At 41.8% G+C, this 19,722-nt stretch overlaps 1 protein-coding gene across 1 annotated transcript in view; it reads left to right on the forward strand.

The window, feature by feature from the left end:
- LOC147678515 (extracellular calcium-sensing receptor-like) overlaps nt 1–19,722 on the forward strand; it is an 83,462-nt gene that overhangs the window by 8,154 nt on the left and 55,586 nt on the right. Inside the window, exons 2-3 of the mRNA XM_086945662.1 lie at nt 900–1,191; nt 5,895–6,725. Of these exons, the coding sequence (XP_086801788.1) occupies nt 900–1,191; nt 5,895–6,725 (1,123 nt within the window). The remainder of the gene's footprint in view (nt 1–899; nt 1,192–5,894; nt 6,726–19,722) is intronic.

Genomic DNA, 19,722 nt, shown 5'->3' on the forward strand with positions numbered 1-19,722 from the left:
TAATATCACACAAAGTGCACCTGATGCGGTCCCAGGTCAATCATAAGAGGTGTCTGTAGGGCATCACCCACATCTACCATTTTCAGGGTGTGTATGGGCTGGTCGTGGATGTGAGCTCTACATCTCATTGAAGGGTACGTGCACAAAGCGAAGTCCCTTATTGCTCAGTGAATCAACCTCTGTTGAGGAGGACAGCTTATAGGTTTAAACTCATGTTCATCTTGAGCATAAATGACCTTGGTATCAAGTGGTGCTCTATGATGAAATGCAGAGCTAATAACAACACTCACTCTTATAAAAATTGAATAAGCAAGAATGGACATAAATTCTTCTAATTTTTGACAATCTGTAAAGGAGTTACATTTGAAATAGTCCAGTTTTTTCACAAAACTGGGCACGGCTGACAAGGTCATCCCCTGAGCCTGGCCAGGAGGACATTTGCTTGATGGTTTTTGGTGACTGATCACTGGAAGACTTCTTTTGCACTGTATGTGGAGTGGTGTGGCTCACTGGTTAGAGGTGGCAGACCCGTGAGCAGAGAACGGCCCAGGACCAGGGTTCAATTCCCGACGCGGCAGGGCCATGGACCAGGGTCAGCGGACTTGATAATTCTCACCTCGATACCTACTCTAACCAAGGATCACACTTGGCAACTCTGGGCATTAGCTTGCCTCATCTCCACAATGCCCCCTCACATACGCCGGGGATGCCTGGTTTCACCTTGGAGATACCCACTAGGGACCATCTCACAGGGAAAGCCGGGTTCCCCAGTGGTCTATTGTGCAGAGATACTCCTTCGGGAGTCGATTCTAGCGCGTTAGAAACCCACAATTAATTAATTAATTTAATTATGCAAGATGTATAAAATTCCTTCATTGTATTCTCTGTTTGTTCTCCAGCTTCCGCACAGAGAATTACCAGGCGCTCCAGGCTATGATATTCGCTGTTGAGGAGATCAATAGGAACCCCTTCCTCTTGCCCAATGTCACCCTGGGTTTCCAGATCTATGACTCCTGCAGAATGAGGCAGCGGTCCCTCGAGGGCACCTTGTGGATGCTGGCAGGAAAAAAGCACCCAGCACCAAACTTCCGCTGCCAGAAGAACCTGCCACTTGTGGGCATCATTGGCGATGCTGGGTCATCGTCTTCAATCGTCATGGCACGGGTGCTCGGCTTGTATCGATTTCCACAGGTAAGATTCCATAAACCACCAAATTACAACCATCTACAATAATTCTACTTGCCTAACAGAGTAAGAGGAGGATTTGAAGAAATGTTATGACAAGAACAAAGTTTGCTCAATTAATGTACCACATGGTTTTCAACCTACCTTTGGAGACCTGCAGCTGTTACTTGAGAAATCACCCTGACATCCCACCTCTGTAGTATCATTGAAACTCTTCTTTTTTAGCTGGTTATTTAAATCAGAATGTTGTAGTGATTTGAAGAAGATAGAATGACCACCTCCATCAGGTCTTTATGGACACTGTTTACACTCCTGGACTTCTGTGTGATATTCTGATTCATTCTGGGTCTGTAGCCTTGTTTTGCTTCTATTAAACTAATTAGACTAAGAAACCTGAAATCTCTTATTTGCAGATGAAAAGTTCAGGACTACAGAGAGTGTCCTTCAAGGTCAGACTGTACTATGGGCAATCAGACAGTGCCTGATGAGCTTGTTCGAAATGTCAGTGTGATTAAGTTTTTATGACTGGTTTATGCTCTGCTGGACCAGTTGTGCCTGTTGACTTCCCTGATAGTAATGCAAATATTGTCTGCAGGAAGCACAAACCCATGCAGTCTCCCATACCTTGCACTTATCACTTATGGGGCACAATTGTGCAAGTTTAGAACAGCCCAATTTCACATAATGCCCACTTTTTTAGCTTATTAAATCATTAAAGGGGGCTACTTTTATTGTGAGGCCTGGGCCTATTTCCTGTCACAGCATGAGACAGGTGTCCTCAGTGAACTGTATTGAAGTGTTGACCCGAGGAACAGATGGCAGCGAGACCTATAGATTAAGGGGCATGTTCATGAGAGGCTTACTTCATATTTGTACCAGGCAAAGTGGTGACACAATCCTCTAAGTCAGATTTATGAAGCCACGCAAAGCCCCTTTGCATGGTTTTGAATGGCTTCCTACAGCTGGAGTGATTCAATGCAGTGCAAATCAAGGCTTGGCTTTATCCTAAGCAGGGGAGGCAATCCATGGGCACTGTGGTGGGTGTTCCAGAGCAATGCCCATATTTTTTGACGCAATCCCAGATTTACAAGGACTTTTAAACCTAGGAATCCATTATAAAATTATGCCTTCCCAGGTGAGGCGTAACAAGGAGAAGCATATTTATATCTCCTCGTGTTTTCCTCTTTCTATGTGTGCTACATTCTGAAGCACACATAAAAAGAGGGAAAAGCCTCTGATGCAAGTGTGCCGGCATTGGCACTAGGCTGCCAATATAATGCCAGTGCAAGGAGAAAGGACAGGAATGCACTGTGTTGGATACATATGGTACATTCCTGCCCTTTCTCAGTCACAATTTGCAGGGCAGCAAGGTGCCATGTTGCACTGTCCTGAACCACAATCTTCATAAATGTGTCCGAAAAGGTTTCTAGCTTATTTACGGATTCCAGATTGTCAGTATTTAGTTCATTCAGACAGGAAGTCACTGTTTCATCAGAACCCACCCCAATTCACATCTGTCACTTTAATACCCTTACCTAGTATATTGGTAACATGTTCAGGGCACAGCTACACAGGTGTACACTAATATGATTACAACACATTTTAGAACTACATATATATGTGCCAATGCCTAAATTAAGATTGAATGCTGAGCTGTAACATTTTAAACATTGCATTGTATAGTCCTGTACCCTATTTACATGTAAGCCTTTGCATTCTGTAGTAGTGGTACCTTTCATCAGAAATTGAAGATTTCCACCCATAAGCACACACATGTATTCTTTAAGTGTGCCCTTCTAATGGTAATTGTTTCTTGTTTTGACCACACTGACCATTACCTCAGAAAGTGTCACTCACCTAGATGCAATTACAACATGAATGGACAGTAGCTTTCTATCCGTACAGAAAAGAAAAAACAAATCCTGGATTAATAGACCCAGAAATGTCTGGTCTGCCTAACCTCCAGTTCTTATGTCTTATCTGAAAACAGTTTCCTTCAATGCTTCATTTAAAAAGGTGTCCTCTACTAACCCTGAATCCAATATTACCCCTTTGTTAAATGTTTTAACTACACACCGTCATTTTTTTTTATTTCAGGCATTTTTTTATTGGTAGTTTCCAGAAACAAAAAACATACAAAAACATACAATAATCATAAGCATCATTGATGGATACAACTAGTGTGATGGAGAGGACAATGACTAAATAAATGGAAGCATATCTGTATGGGCAAAAACAATCATGGAGAAACAGAGTAAATTAAATACCAAGACAGACATAAATCAATGAAAGGCAAGCTGCATAACAGTCATATATATCATATACAGTATCTTCACTAGGATGGAGGACACAGGAATACAGTCTTCAAACTTCAAACTCTCTGGTTCAAAATCAATGGAGCAGTTGCATATGTTGCAGATTAGGCCCGTTGGTAAATATTAGTGGTCGCATTGGGTATGGGGATTATGGAGTGAGCTGAAAGTTCAAGGAGGTTTATGTACACTAAAATAGTTGTCAAGAGAAATTCACATTTGTCTATGGGGGGTGCCATGGGGTACTTAGAAGTGCAATATTATCCGCACCTCTCAGATTAGTGACCCAGTTTAACCAACATTTAAAGGAAGCTCTACGGGTGCCCTTCCAATTGTTCAGGATTATCTTCACAGCAGCGGTGAGCAGCAGGTCAATTAGGGCCCTGTCATTATCCAAGATCGAGTCTGCTCTAATAAAGCCAAGTACTAAGGTAGACAACTCTCTAGCGGGGGTAAAGGAGAAGATCTTTGCAAGGAATGTAAAGACTTTGTCCCAGAAGGGTGTCACACACAGCGTAATAATAGGTGTTCTAGGTCACCATCTTCCTTGTTGCAGTTCCAGCATGTGGCGTTGTCTCTAATATTGTGTGAGAAGAGATGCGCCAGTGTCCAGAAAGCTTTATAGAGAAGCTAAAACGTTGTCTGGGAAAGTGTAGGGCTTATTTTGTGTTTCATGGTTGATTCCCAGGTTTTGGACCAATCCATGTCTGAAATTGTTACAGAGCAGTGAGATTCCCAGAATTGCCGAAGATCTTTATTGAGATTGGATTTTTGTGACCTTAGGAGTTTGTAAAGTCTGGAGACCTGGTGGCCCAGCTTATTGATAGTAGCAAGGTAGCACGGGAGGGAGGGCAGCTTTTTGGATAGTTTCGCTTTGGAGATTGCCGTTTTAATGTTCAAAAAATTGTAAAACTCTATCACTTCTTGGTCATATTTGGTTTGGAGTTCTTCGAAAGAGAGGGGGTAAGAATTACTAAATAGTTGATGTGGGAAGAATATATCTTTATTAATCCAGATTTCATTATAGAGTGGTTGACCTTTGTATATTATTGAGTGATTGTACCTTAACGATTCCCAGTCAGAGTGTCTTACACGGTTAGCCAGGAGTTTATCAATTTTTAACAAGGCAAATCTTGACTTTCTAAAGATGGATTTCGAACAACTGGCCATATTCATTTTAGCAGTGAGGATGGTTGCTGGAGCAAGATTTTTGAAAAGGGCTTTATCGGCATTAAGCCACACAGGAGAGTAGTCAGCTGGTGGTGATAGCTAGTACGAGCCTCGTTTGGCAAGGTAGGCAACCTGATATAGATTAAAATCTGCTAGATTGCCCACCCAGGGTTTTGTCGAGGCGTAGCTTCTTTAATACACACCATCATTTTAAACTTTTTCATGGCAAAGATCCAAGTTGAAAATTGACAGAAAGGATTGACCGGGGAATACCATTCAAGCAGCCATTCTCACCTGATTCAATTGATGTCCTTGTAAATTGCAGAATAAGTGGCATAAAACCGTGATTCTAAAAGTCTTCTCTGGCAGTTGCTATTGTAACTGGCATCTGGCACTACAGCTGATCTCTTGTGGTACCAGAAATGTTTTCATAATGATGTGGAGCTCACAAAATATCCCCTATCTCATTCATAAAACTTTTCTGCACCACCTTGTTGCTGGCAGGAACATAACTAGTGCCAAAGACCTATAGTGTGTGTATGGATGAACACTCTATACCCCCAGTCAATTGGGATGCCTCAAACAGGTCAATACTAAGAAGTGTGAGATATTTTCCTGGTTCATTAGCAAAGGTTTAGTTACTAACCTATTATTTTGAAATAGCACATAAGGAGGGAAACCTTTTTGGATAGAGTGCTTCTGACCTCAGACAAATTTCCAATTAAAATCAGATAAAAAAAGCACCCAGCTTATGATTAAAACATGACTCTTTGTTGGCTAAATGTGTTCTACTGATTTAGGTCTTCAGCAGGAGAAGGTCAGCTCAAACAACAAATTTACTCCAAAGTGTGCAGTAAGAGATGCAAGTGATCATAATTAGATGTTGATAGGTTACATTTTATCTTATTCCAGTCTCACTTTCTCTATCAACTTCTTCTTTTTGAGTTGAGATAGGCAGGTTTCAAGTTAACCAAACAGATTACCCTTCATCAGATAATCTGTATCCACTATGTGCTACACGAGAAAATAGTAGGATTGAGGCCGACACAATGAGTGAGTGAACAAAATTAGTACCAATCAATCCTACTTCTTTGACAACATGTTGTCATGTTAGTTGTTTGATCCTTTCTATTCATACATCACATTACTTGAGTGAAACAAATGTTTTTATGAACACATTTCTGTAAAGAGAGGATTTCATCCATCATTCAATGTGCTTCTTTACAGATCAGCTATGTTTCATCAAGCCCTCTCCTGACTGATAGAAACCAGTTCCCATCCTTTTTCCGCACTATCCCCAATGATAACTTCCAGTCTCATGGCCTCTCCCAACTACTGGTGCACTTTGGCTGGACTTGGGTTGGTCTTCTCATTGAAGACAATGACTATGGCCAACAGGGTGCCAATGTGTTGAAGCTAGAGTTGGTCAATGCCAGGGCTTGCATTGCCTTCTCTGAGAACATCATCCTAAGCCGCGCTGACAGGAATGCATTTCATATTATCCAGGTGATTAAAAGCTCAACAGCAAATGCCATTGTCATCTTCTCCAGTGATGCTGGAGTAACACCTTTAATGGATGAGATGATGAAGCACAATATAACTGGGAAGGTCTGGATTGCCAGCGAGGGATGGTCTACATCAAATGTCTTATTAGCGCAGAAGTACTCACAGATCCTCACAGGCACCATTGGGTTTGCAACCTATAGTGGAGAAATACCTGGCTTTGCAGAGCATCTTAACAGCGTCCATCCTTCAAGATCTACAGATGACATGTTTCTAATGAAGTTCTGGGAAGAGGCGTTTGGGTGCAAGTGGGTAAATGCAAAAGAGTCCACTAGCATATTGAATAACTCATCTTCTGTTTGCACTGGAAATGAGAAACTAGACAATCTTCATATCGGCTACAATGATGTAACAAATCTGAGAGGGCAGTACAATGCTTACACTGCAGTGTATGCTACTGCCTGGGCCTTACACAATCTGAATTCATGCAGCAACAGGGAACACTCGCTCCTCAATGAGATGTGTGCAGATATCTTGAAATTCAAACCATGGCAGGTACAGTTGAAATTCTTATTTGGGCACATTTGCTGGATTTACCTGTAAACAAATTGTTGAAATAATAGGTAGGGGAGTGGAAGATTTTGCCTTCCAAAACTGCACACACATTTTTTTGAAATGTTCTACATGAAGGATACTGTCATTAAATTAAAATATAAAATGGGTAAATCCTACAAAAGTCAGGTTTATTATTAAGAGTTTCTTCAAAAAAAGAGAATTTTAGCCTGCAGTGAACATTTTGCTAATTATGAATACTTCACAAGTTTTGGAAACATCATAGGAAATTATTTATCTTTTGGTGGATGGGATACTCAGTCACAAATGAAGAAGGTGTCCCACTGCCATGTTACAAGTGCATTATAGTGTCTGACACTTGTAATACTGCAGATGGAATAGCTGCAAGGTATTGACAGTATCCTATCTGCCATACTGTAAAGAAGTCGCTTAGTGTGTGAAATTGAAGCTTACATTCATATATCACACAACTTTACCTACTGGCACATTCTTAGAGTACCTAGTTGCGCCACTCACAGAGTGAGAAGGAAACTTCTATTCAGCTGCCATGCAAGGTTTTTATAATGGCTCAAGCATATTGATGCTTTTTTGTTTTGGTTGCTTGTATTCCCCAGCAACATGGCAATTTACAAATCATTTGTAGATCTACCTTTTAAATTCAGCTGTCACCAGACCATATATCATCAACCGAAAAAAAGCTTCAAGAAGCATTACTGAGAGAAGGGGTTTGGTTTTGCCCACATTTTGACCTTCCTTCCTACTGAATTCGACTGCCAGAAGTTGTGTACGTCTTCTGAAAAAGAGTGCTTGTATTGCACAACTTATGCTCAAAATGGTAGGCTTGTGTTGAATATGGAGGCAAGCCAATGATCAAGACTATAGGCCATATTGATTTATTGGGACACCTTATACAAGTTGCCATTGATGTGATCTCTTTATTATGAAAAGTGATGGCAAATGCATTGGGTCTGAATTATTTTGTGTGAAATACAAATGTTAAATCCAATAGGCCTTTACTGGGCAAAAACATTTGAAGTGCCTTTACATTGTGACCTCTGCTAAATGCAGTAGAAAGGGAATTTTCACAGTGAACATTGTGAACCACCTGCAAATTTCTATATAAAGGGGGTTTTACAATGTGCTTCCCATTCCATGATAAACATCATAAGATAACACTTTAAATTTGATGAATCTGATAATTACAATATGCATGAGTTCTATATTCTGAATAGTTGTATAAATATATTATTCACTGAAAAAACCGTAGGTTTCAGGCCTGATATAGTTAGGAATTAGCATTTAAAAAACCTTAGAAATTAAATGAAAAAAACGTAGGTTTTAGGGGTGTTCTAGTTAGCTGGACATTTCACTCGTACAAAACCATTGAAATTCCTCCGATATAGTTAGTTGTAATTACTATATCTCTTGCAGCCCGCAAACCACTGCTGGTGATGTCCCATATTACATCATTCATGACATGGTCAGTGACTTCAGTGATGACATCTCAAATGACATCACTGATGACTTCACTGATGACATAATCCAGTGAATGTGGTTTGCTTCGTTATTCAAATATGTATTATAGATATTGCAATTTGCATTAAAGAATGAGTGGATAAATAAATATAAATATCTGGATGGAGGATTTAGTAGCAGTGTGATTGACTGTTTACTTGACTAATTTAAAGTGTCTCACTAAATACATTAGATAGTGACTAAACTGTGTGAACATCTGTACCACTTTGTCAGTTGGTGTGTATACTGCTTCTCCAGTTGGTTACTAACTATTTGAAAGTCTATATTAGTTATTGATTAGTTACCTGAGTATTTTTATGGGAGAGTGAATGTGTGCGGGTTCAGTAGGGGGTGTGTGACTGCCCAAAGATGTGTGAATAGTTGATTCAGTAGGTATATGAAGTTAAAACTACATGTTATAACAGTTGTTTTGGTGAGTGAATATCTTTATGGGTGTGGTGATTAACAAATATCTCTCTCAATGGTACATGTCCAACGAAGTAGAAAAATAAAAGGCAGTGTATGTGTTAGTTGTTGTTTATAAATAAGTATCCATAAGACTCAGTGATTGTATGCGTGACTGTATGGATAACTGTATACTTGTAATAGTGATTTTATAACACACTAAGGGCTACATGCATCATTGTAAGGTTTTGCGATTCCTTATTTGTGATTTTTAGGGAATCGCAAATAAGGAATCGCAAAACGGGATGCATCAATTTATTCGCATAATTTTTGCGATTCGGTGAAAATCGCAATTTTTACCGAACCGCAAGGATTATGCGAATTCTAAATTGCGATTTCGCAATTCCCATTGATTCCTATGGGCCCATAGGAATCAATGGAAAGGCATTGACATTTTGCGAATTTCTATTAGCGATTCGCAAAATGTTAATGCATTCCATGGGTGCAGGGGGGGTCCAAATGACCCCCCCTGCATCCCTGAAATGCATTTTTTAAGTGCATGTTACACACACACATGTCCTAAGGACATGTGTGTCTGTGACATGACAGTGTTTAAAATGCAATTTTGTGCATTTTAAAACTTTTTCGCAAATTACCACGAGGTTCACCTTTGTGGTAATTTGCACCCCCTAATTGCGAATTCGCAATTTCAAAAGCAATCATGCATTGCTTTTAAGGAATCGCAAATTTGCGATTCCTTAAAAGCAATCGCATTTTTGGAATTTGCTAAAAATAGCGATTTTACCAAAAATGCTTGATGCATTCAAAAAAGATATTTAGGAGTCGCAAACGGCCGAATTTACCGATTTGCACCGTTTGTGACTCCTAAATACCTTGATGCATGTGGCCCTTTGTATAAGTTACAATCTATATAAATAGATAAAGTGGTGTTTGTATAAGTGTATAGCTAACTAAATGTAAGTATGATCCATTGTTTGCATAAGTTAATAGGATGTGTGCTGGTGTATAATGTCGATATAGGTGTATAAGTATATTTGATAGTGTTCTATTGATCATTGACTGCATGTATGAGTGAATCTGTAGGTAAGTGATTAGATGTGTGTATAGATCTAGGAATCACTGAGTGGGGTTTTAGAAACTTGTATTGGTGTGTCAATGGATTCAAATATGGTATTCTGTATTTTACAGTGAGTGATGAAAGGTTATACTAGTGTATGATGAGGTGTATCTGATTGTCACGTGGATGATGTCATCAGTGATGTCATTTGAGATGTCATCAGTGATGTCACTGACCGTGTCATGAATGATGTAATATGTGACATCACCAGCAGTGGATTGCGGGCGCGCAAGTTATAGTTTTCAGTGAATTCCTAAGGTTTTTTAAATGCTAATTCCTAACTTTATCAGGCTTGAAACCTACGGTTTTTTCAGTGAATTTCTAAGGTTTTTTAAATGCTAATTCCTAACTATGTGGTCGATTAGGACGCCGGACGGACTTGCGTCTGTCCACCACCCCGAGGTTGAAGGACCGTCCACAGGGGCAGCTGCGTTTCCTCCATTGGGATTAGGATGTGACCGCCACCATGGTGGTAACATCCTGTATATTTAACATTGCGCTGGGTGCTGCTTTAAGCAGCACCCACCACAAGGTTAAATATGCATGCTTTGCACTTGCATGCACAAAGCGGCAGGCAACGCGCGGTACCCACCATGTGCACCCCCCACCCCCAACACCCTGGGGGCCCGCAAGGGCCCCCCAGAAGCTAATGTCCACATGCTTTTCCACGGCAGAAAATCTGCCGCGGTAAAGCATGTTTACTAACCCATCGTAATTTGGCTGGCGGTGTCTTGCAGACACCGACACCAAATTGCGGCCTTCACATGCGGATCATCGGCGGACGGATCTTCCGTCCGCCGCTGCTCCCACCGCCATCATAATCTGGCGGTGGGTGTTTTGTAGATCCGCAGCGGTGAATCCGCATCCTCCGGGCCTGCGGTGGCTTCCACCGGCCCGGAGGATGCGGATTCACCGCATTCATAATCGACCCCTATATCAGGCCTGAAACCTACGTTTTTTTCAGTGAATTTCAAAGGTTTTTTAAATGCTAATTCCTAACTATATCAGGCCTGAAACTTATGTTTTTTTCAGTGAATTTAGAAGGTTTTGTAAATGACAATTTTTAAATGTATTGTTATATTTTTTTAAACTGATTTACTACATTCTTTAAACTATTTATTTTTAGATATTTTAATTTTAAGTTACATTATAATTACATCATACATTACAAAATATACTTTCTCACAATGAATTACTTTAGTTTAAATACTTTGCAAATAGGCAATAGACTTTGAAGTACAGTAGTTACAGTTGTTGCAATGGGGAACACAATTTCAAACACAATGCAACATTGACCTCAATGTGAATTTCTAGTTAAATGCAATTAGTTACTTTATGGATTACTTTTATAACCATAGGACTGGATCCTAGATTCATTCCTTGGACATCTCCTGTTATTGGTTGAGTAAAAGTGTTTTAGTTACAGTGGTGATTTTTAAGGAATATTATTGAATTTTAAAGTTGACACTTAGAAATGTTTTCACATAGAATCACCAATGTTATCCTATAGCAGGAAAATACTTTAGCAGGTAAGTAGTGCTATCGTCACTTTTTCTTACTTAGTGGTTGATCCTGGATCCAAAACTGGTGCATCTCCTGTAAACAGTTGAAAGAATGTGTTTAAGTCATGCAGGCGATTTTTAAGGAATATTTTTAGTTTGTGAAAATAGACACTTCAAAACTTTTCTGGTGAAAACCAGACAATGGATTCTTATGGAAGGAAATACAAGTTACTGTTAAGTATGGTTAGAATTACTTTTCAGGGTCAGTTGTGGGCTAAAAGATGCAGCACTGGGTTCTCTCCTGATAACAGATTAGTAAATTATAATTTGTTGTTCAGATGATTTTAAGTGAATATTTAATAGTTCCAAAACTCCACACTTAGAAGAATTTCCAAGTGAAACCAGTCAATGTTAGCCTATAGAAGAAAATGCAAGTTACTAGTAAGTATGGTTAGAATTACTTTTGAGGATCAGTACTGGGTTCAAAGATGCAGTACTGAGGTCTCCCATAACAGGTGAGTAAATCGGAATTCGTAGTACATCCAGTAAGCGCCACACCGCTGCGCAGCACAGAGATGCAAAAAAGGGGCACGGCATGCACCACCTCTCTGCAACGCAGCAGAGTGGCGCTTTCTGGAAGCAACTGGTGGACTACTTGACCCCCTTGGTCCCTCAGGTTTGAAGTTGAATTTTATTCCCAACTTAAAACGCACCATAGGGCGTGTTTGCACGCATCACGTCAGGTCCCGTCACCTCCCTTCACCACTGTGTAAACGCGCCCTGTCACCGTTCTAAGTTGAGAGATTAAATCCCTTCAATACTAAGGATCCCTAGGGAACTAGTGTGTTTGCTGAAGTGTATGTATACTGACTGGGGAATTGAAGGTGTGAAAGACAAGTGAGTAGGTGGTTAGAGGACTGCATGTGTAGTGGAATGGGGTTTGAAGCAGTGCATGTGTTAAGGCCTGGATCACTGCTTGAGTACCTGGGTACTGACTGAATGATTAGAGTACTGCAAGGAGAGTGCCTGGGTGAATTTATAAGGGGTTGGGTTTTGGTGCAGTGAATGGATTAGTACATGGTGCTGAATGGGTCACTGGAGTGGAGCAAGGGGAGTGACAGGGTGGTTGCTGGAGTGTATGCATACTGACTGGGGAATTGAAGGTGTGAAAGACAAATGTGTAGGTGGTTAGAGGACTGCATGCGTAGTGGACTGGGGTTTGAAGCAGTGCATGTGTTAAGGCCTTGGTCATTGAATGACTACTTGGGTAATGACTGAATGATTAGAGTACTGCAAGGAGAGTGCATGGGTGAATTTATAAGTTATTGGGTTTTGGTGTGGTGTTTGGATTAGTATATGGTGCTGGATGGCTGACCGGAGGAGTGCGTGGGGAGTGAAAGGGTGATTCATGGAATGTATTGGTACCGCCTGGGTAATTGAAGGTGTGAAAGAGAAGTGTGTAGGTTGATAGAAGGCTGCATGCATAGTGGTCAGGAGTGATCATAGTGGTATTTTCCATTCCTAACGACCAATAAAAAATAAAAGCTTCCCTGTGGTGAAAGATTTACCAAATGGAAGTGGTCATCCTCAAACTACGTATTGCACCGAAAGTAATATTATAAGAGTCTTTCCCAAAGCGTGATAGAGGCAAAGTGCACATTCTTCATTTTAACAATTGTTCGCAAAATTTGAAGTAGACCAAATATAACGCTGAGACAAAATACAAGTAAAGGCTGTATGAATCATGAACAGGTATGACATTTGAGTAGTATTGGCACATGCCTATGTTAAGTACCAAGGAGCCACTTAAAAAAAGTAATAGGTAAGCCTGTTCACGGTACCTCACTTTCACAAATACTCAACAAGGGGACAGCCTCGCCCCCACTTTCTTCCAGGTGCTCAGATAGAAAGTAAACATGAGGCTGCGAATAAATTGCTCTGCAAACAATGGCACTGCTGAGCTATTGAAAGCCAACAAATCAGAGGAAAACACAAAATAAATGAACTTTTCGAACCACAGCAGAGTGCACGGACTAAGCAAACACACTGCTCTGTCCGTCCAAATCTGTCCATTGTGTGTAAACGCATCCCACTCCCCCAAAAAACTCTCAAGCAGCCGATGTTTGCACTCCGCTGGGGTTTTGTATTTTGTCAGCAGGCGGTCTCCACAGCACTCCCAACTCCAGCCTTGAAGACACCCCAACTAAACATACACCTACATTGGCGGAGGGTGGGGGTCTGAATTGTGCACAAAAAAATGTTAACAGGAAAAAACTCTAAGGCAGCAGAGTGGATGACACTGGTAGGGCACCCATAGAATGGTGTGACTGAGCCCACGGAACTCAATGCTCTGCCTCTTAAGACGACCATTTTCGTTTTTTTACTACATACAAAGAACGGCGGCAGGGTATTTCTTGCTGCACAAACTACACATATTATTCTGTGTACTGTCTAGCAACCAATGCCCACCTCCCGAAACCAGACACTTACTTTGGTTTCAAAAACAACATAAAAATACAAACACTGGAGAGGCATTGTTACGAGAACACAAGTTCATAGGGTGCAAATCCCCAAAGTAATGCACGAAAACGATGACAGAAATGCTGAGTTTTTTTCTTCTTAGTTTTGTAGATCATTTTATTCTTTATTGAACATACAACAGCCAACGGTTTCACCCTTGCGGGCTTCTTCAGGGCTGCGAATAACAACACAAGTAATATTAAAAAAACATACTGTTTAAAAACATTATTCAGACAATATTAACATCGATCGTTGACAACATAAGCCTAGATCCATCTTACCATCTTATGAGACTAATATACAAAACAGGTACATGATCAATAAATTATTCAATGTGACCAAGGCAACACCCATGGTCACCCATCTAGGTACTGGTTGGGGATCCGTCGTCATGTACCCAGACCTAGAGTCATAGCTGGCCAAAATCGCTAAAAGTTACGAACACGGGAAAATAACATGCTCCAAGAACCCTGACTCTCGGCGGACCGTCTAATGAATATTTTAGGAATATATCTGAGTATCTGTCTCCGAGCCCTTTGGAACCGCGACGTAAACTCAACCTGATAGTCAGTAGTGATTATACGGGATAAGCATCAAGCCCGTCTCACAGTTTATGCAATAGATCCTTATGCAAATTGACATTCAGCTAAAGTATATTATCACGCCAAAGGAAATCTAACCTTTAAGATACAACTTTCTTTACAAATTTCTAAAGGACGTGTCGCCCTCTTCCAGCTTAATTTAGTGCAATACATGGCCACCTGAGGAAGGCTAATCAGCCGAAACGCGCGTTGTGAATTACCCTGCCGTATTGCATAAATCACTTGTTTTGGTCTCGTGTTTTATGTCTGTTTGTAAATGGTTTTTTAATGTATAGTTCTATGAATTATAAAACAGTCTCACTATGAATCAATTCATAAAATGAAAAAAGATACATTTGTACACAAAGAATATTTTCAAAAAAACAAAAAAAAGAGTTCTGTTTGACTAAATAAAAATATATAAACTAATGCTAATGCACTAGTGGGTGGTGAGTTCATTTATCAGTCATTATTGGTGTTTATAACAGTTTGTGGTTCATAACCTTCGTACTCTCACTTGACTATAGACCTTTACCAAACTGAATCAAACATCCTGTTCATTAAAATATATACAATGCTAGTTTTACACGGTTTTTATATACACCAAATTGGTATTCAAAATGAACATCACCCCAAGAAACCTAGTTTTGTTTGTTTCTCAAAAAAAAAAAAAAAAAGGAGGGGAACATTTTTCGTAGTTCACAAAAACATATGTAAAACATACAGGTTAAGCCACCTCAAATGAAGAAATGGTTCACCAAGGAAAGAATCAGGAGAAAAGAGAGAAAGAGAGAGGAAAAGGAAAATATCTGAAAGCTGTAATCATATGAGAAGAGACCCCAAACAAAAGCCGACAACCGTTCCTAGATTTTATATGCATCCAGCAATTTATTACCCACCAAAAAAGTATAGGCAACACAAGCCATGAACTGTAGTCCATGATGTGAGCTCAAGTCGAGTGGCACTTTCTCAAATGCTTTAACCTTTACTGCAGAGTCTAAGAAAAGCAGGGCAAGAATCCTATATAAATTGGAACACCCATGATACAAACATTTAAACAAGCATGGACTGACTTGTATGAAGATTAAAAGTGAGAGGTACCTGCAAAAATGTATTTATTCCACATGCAATGGTCCTAGATCAATGTCTCATTCCGGGAACAGACTATGTTGGGTATTACCCGCTCAATCGCCGGCCTAAAAACAAGGTACATAAGCACAGTTACCTAGAGATCAAAAGGACACTCTAATCAATCCTAGTGTTTTTTATGGTTAACCTCAACTCCTTTAAGTCTGGCAGGACAACATCTCAACCTATACGTCAATAATATAGTCGATTTACTATGCCTCTAACGTTCAGGCACCAACTTTCCAATAGTATTCTAAATGCTATCTCCAGTGACATTTATGTCACAGCACGGGCAAGAGCCCAAGTAAGTTTTTACGTTTTAATCCAAACAGTTATGGCAATGATAGCCCAAAAACATAGTACATGCTCCCTTCCATGACGCTTATGTTACTGCATGGGCCAAGGTTTAAGTAAATTGTTAATTTAGATACTGACAAGTAGAACAATCATTATGATCAAAAAAATGCAAAGCCAAAGCACATCCCTCCTAATCCATACCTTTTTTCCACGGCCATCCAGTACAATCGTGTCACTTCGAATGTTTCAGGGAAGTGCCAGGCCAAGCCCCCCTGAGTTTAAATACCCTTGTAAATTAAGTAAACCAAATCAGCTGTATTGTCAGTCGGCCGGAAGACAAACACTAGAACGTCTGTTCTGGGATCCATGTTGTGTTTGCCTGAGTGAAAGAGTCACATTTGATTCTGGATGTAATTCCTATATTTATCACCATACTCCACTACGAAAACCTTACACTTTCCATAAAATACTATGTTAACATTATTAAAACTACGTCATTTAAAAAAAAAATTTATTCTAGTTATTGACTTTCTCATTAAAACTGTAAAATACGAGAACTTAAACTATATTTTTGCGTAATGCAGTTTCCCCAATTCAACAAGTCCTTATTAGTCCTTATTAGATTAGATTTTGTATTAGATTGTAGTCACTGTTAGCCTATTGATCTTTATAAATAGTCAATTTATAATCTAAAACGTATACAAAAATATCTATGATACAATTCTACAATAAAAGCCATTACCCAATACCTGTCTAAAAAAAAAACAATACATGTTTTATTTAAAAAAAGAGTTTTGTGATAAAGCCGGAATACGAGCCTTGCTTCTGTCTGTTCAAGCCATCCCTGTTCAGTGCGGTGTGCTATCAGTGTATTCTAGCTAAAGAGTCGCTCTTCGTGCTATAACTTTGCATGTATGCTCAGTATTCATTCAACAAAATACCGCGGAGTAGAGTAATAAGAAAAATGAACAAGTCTACAAAACACAAGTTATGGGCACATTTTCGTTCTCAAATCTGCATGGTTTTTGTAGCTGACTTCCCATTCCAAACGTTTGTTTCTGCAAGCCAAAACCGCACAAACAGAACTGAATCCTGCCTCTCGCCACTGGCTACCTACGAATTTGGCCTTCGGAGAGGTTTGCTTTAGGGAAAGCATCGGAGCAAGGCACGGCCTGCGACCAGACCGCACGTTCCCTTCATCCTGTCTGACAAGAAGGGCAGGTAAGTGTGTGGTTCTGCATGTGTTCCGCTTCCTCCTATGTCACTGGGTCACCATTGTATGTGTACAATGTCCCAAATGTTAACTCCCTGGACTTCTTTGCCGCAATATGGCAAACAATAGTCTCCCCCGTGGTCACTCAACAGTGTTACAGGTGAGCGACTTATGTTTTATTTTTGATCTGTATGCTGACAGGTCACAGTCCAACTGGAGCACATAACCCCCGAATGTGCCCATTCCGTGTTTGCCAAATCGTAACTCACCTCGCCGTTCCACCCCCCACCGTACTTCCCACTTGTACCTCCTGCAATCATGTCAGCCAACAATGCCGGTTAAAGTAGTGGTCGTTGTTGGCCGCAGTTTATTAATATTAAAATTGCAATATTAAAATTACAATATTCAATTTTCAATATTACACACAAATACTGGTTATGCAATTTCTTCATTTACGAACTGTCCTCATCAATCATACATGAATATTAATAGACACATGACACCGTCTTGTGAGCAAAAGGTGTCAGTTTTCTTCAGTTCGTAAATGGCACTTTGCAACCAGTTCCTTGTGCATCCTTGTTGTCCCATTGGTTGGTTGCCCACACCGTCTGCGTGTCGTGGAGGGGAGCTTTTTCCCACTGGAATTAGGTCCCCAGCTCGCTACCATTTGCGCCCTGCCGTCCGGCTGGGTCTGGGCCGCGAGTGCCGTCTCCTCTTGGTACTCCCCTCCTTGCTGCGGCCACGTCACCCTGCCGTGCAGCATTAAAAAGTGTGTGGCCCTCTTCCTACACACCACCCGCCGGTGTGTATCCTTACCAAACATTGTAGGATTTCCGCAAACACCCGTGCCCTTGTCCAGCCCTGCGACTTCGCTGTTCCTTAGGTGTGGGTGGGTGGGTCTGCAGATCTTCTTGTCGCGCCGCTCTCCCAGCTCCACGAAGAAGTTGTGGCCTAGCTGGGAGAGTCGCCGACTTAAATCCCCCTGGCTCTCCTTAGGGGGGCTTCGGTGTCTCCCCCGATTGGGGGATTTGAATGAGGCGGGGGGTGCCATTGGGCGCCTCTTAGGGGCGCCCAGGCCAAAGGTTACTTCCGGCCGGGCAGGCTGGTGTGCTGCCCGCTCCCGCTGGTCTCCGGGCGCTTTGGGGCGCCCGGAACCAGTTTCAACACTGTTGGGGCACCACGTGGGTTATGGTGCCGGCCTTCTAGCCTCCCCCCCCCTGCGGGAGGGTGCGGCGGCCTCTGCGATAACCCCCGAATGTGCCCATTCCGTGTTTGCCAAATCGTAACTCACCTCGTCGTTCCACCCCCCCCCCCCCGCCCTACTTCCCACTTGTACCTCCTGCAATCATGACAGCCAACAATGCCGGTTAAAGTAGTGGTCGTTGTTGGCCGCAGTTTATTAATATTAAAATTGCAATATTAAAATTACAATATTCAATTTTCAATATTACACACAAATACTGGTTATTCAATTTCTTCATTTACGAACTGTCCTCATCAATCATACATGAATATTAATAGACACATGACACCGTCTTGTGAGCAAAAGGTGTCAGTTTTCTTCAGTCCGTAAATGGCACTTTGCAACCAGTTCCTTGTGCATCCTTGTTGTCCCATTGGTTGGTTGCCCACGCCGCCTGCGTGTCGTGGAGGGGAGCTTTTTCCCACTGGAGTTAGGTCCCCAGCTCACTACCATTTGCGCCCTGCCGTCCGGCTGGGTCAAGGCCGCGAGTGCCGTCTCCTCTTGGTACTCCCCTCCTTGCTGCGGCCACGTCACCCTGCCGTGCCGCATTAAAAAGTGTGTGGCCCTCTTCCTACACACCGCCCGCCGGTGTGTATCCTTACCAACCATTGTAGGATTTCCGCCACGCCGCAGGGAGGCTTACGTCTTTCTGCGGCTCCCCCCATCCTGTTTATTTTTTTTATTTTTTTTACTTACTTACAGCCCGCCATCGCCAGTGCACCCCACAGGTTATCCCAAAAGACTTGCATTCCTCTTTCGGAGAGGTGCACCCCGTCCTGGCCGTACAGCTCTGGACGTCCTGGGTGAATGAGGCCGTGGCGGACTGAGTCCATGCCGTTCGTGGCACAGAACTTGTGCATTGCGATGTTCAGTTTCCTCCTTGTGTTATCCACCGCTTTGTGTGAGTCAGCGGCTCTCCAATGTTTTCTGCTGATCATCTCCGACCATATCACCGTTGTGGGACCCAACCACGTTGTTGTCGTCGTGTGATCCTTCTGGATGGCCTGCCCCAATGCTTTGCGCCCCAGTTTCGTCAGGTCGTTGCCACCGAGGTGGATGATCAGCGCGTCGGGATGCCACGCCGAATCTGCCAGTAAGCTGTCCAGGGTTGGCAGCAGCTGCTCCCATCTCATCCCTGGTTGTCCCACCCACCGGATGCACGTCGCCTTGGGTCTGGCTGCCGCTTTGTGCCCCGACCGTCGCCACCATGACTCCATCTTGGACACGAATGAATGTCCCACCACCCAAACGAGCCACGGGCGTCCTCCTGTCAAGAAAAAGGAGTCTGTTAAGGTGGCCCTCTGCGCACCCGGATCTGTCGTTTTTCGATGCGGTTAATCAAACTTTTTCTTTCCACTTTTTTTTTTTTTTTAATTAGTTATTTGGGCTCCGGTGGCGTTCTGCGCACCGGAGTATTGGCGTGTCGGCGGAAAGTGG

The sequence above is a fragment of the Lissotriton vulgaris genome, chromosome 12, assembly GCF_964263255.1.
Source record: "Lissotriton vulgaris chromosome 12, aLisVul1.2, whole genome shotgun sequence".
NCBI classification, from domain to species: Eukaryota; Metazoa; Chordata; class Amphibia; order Caudata; family Salamandridae; genus Lissotriton; species Lissotriton vulgaris.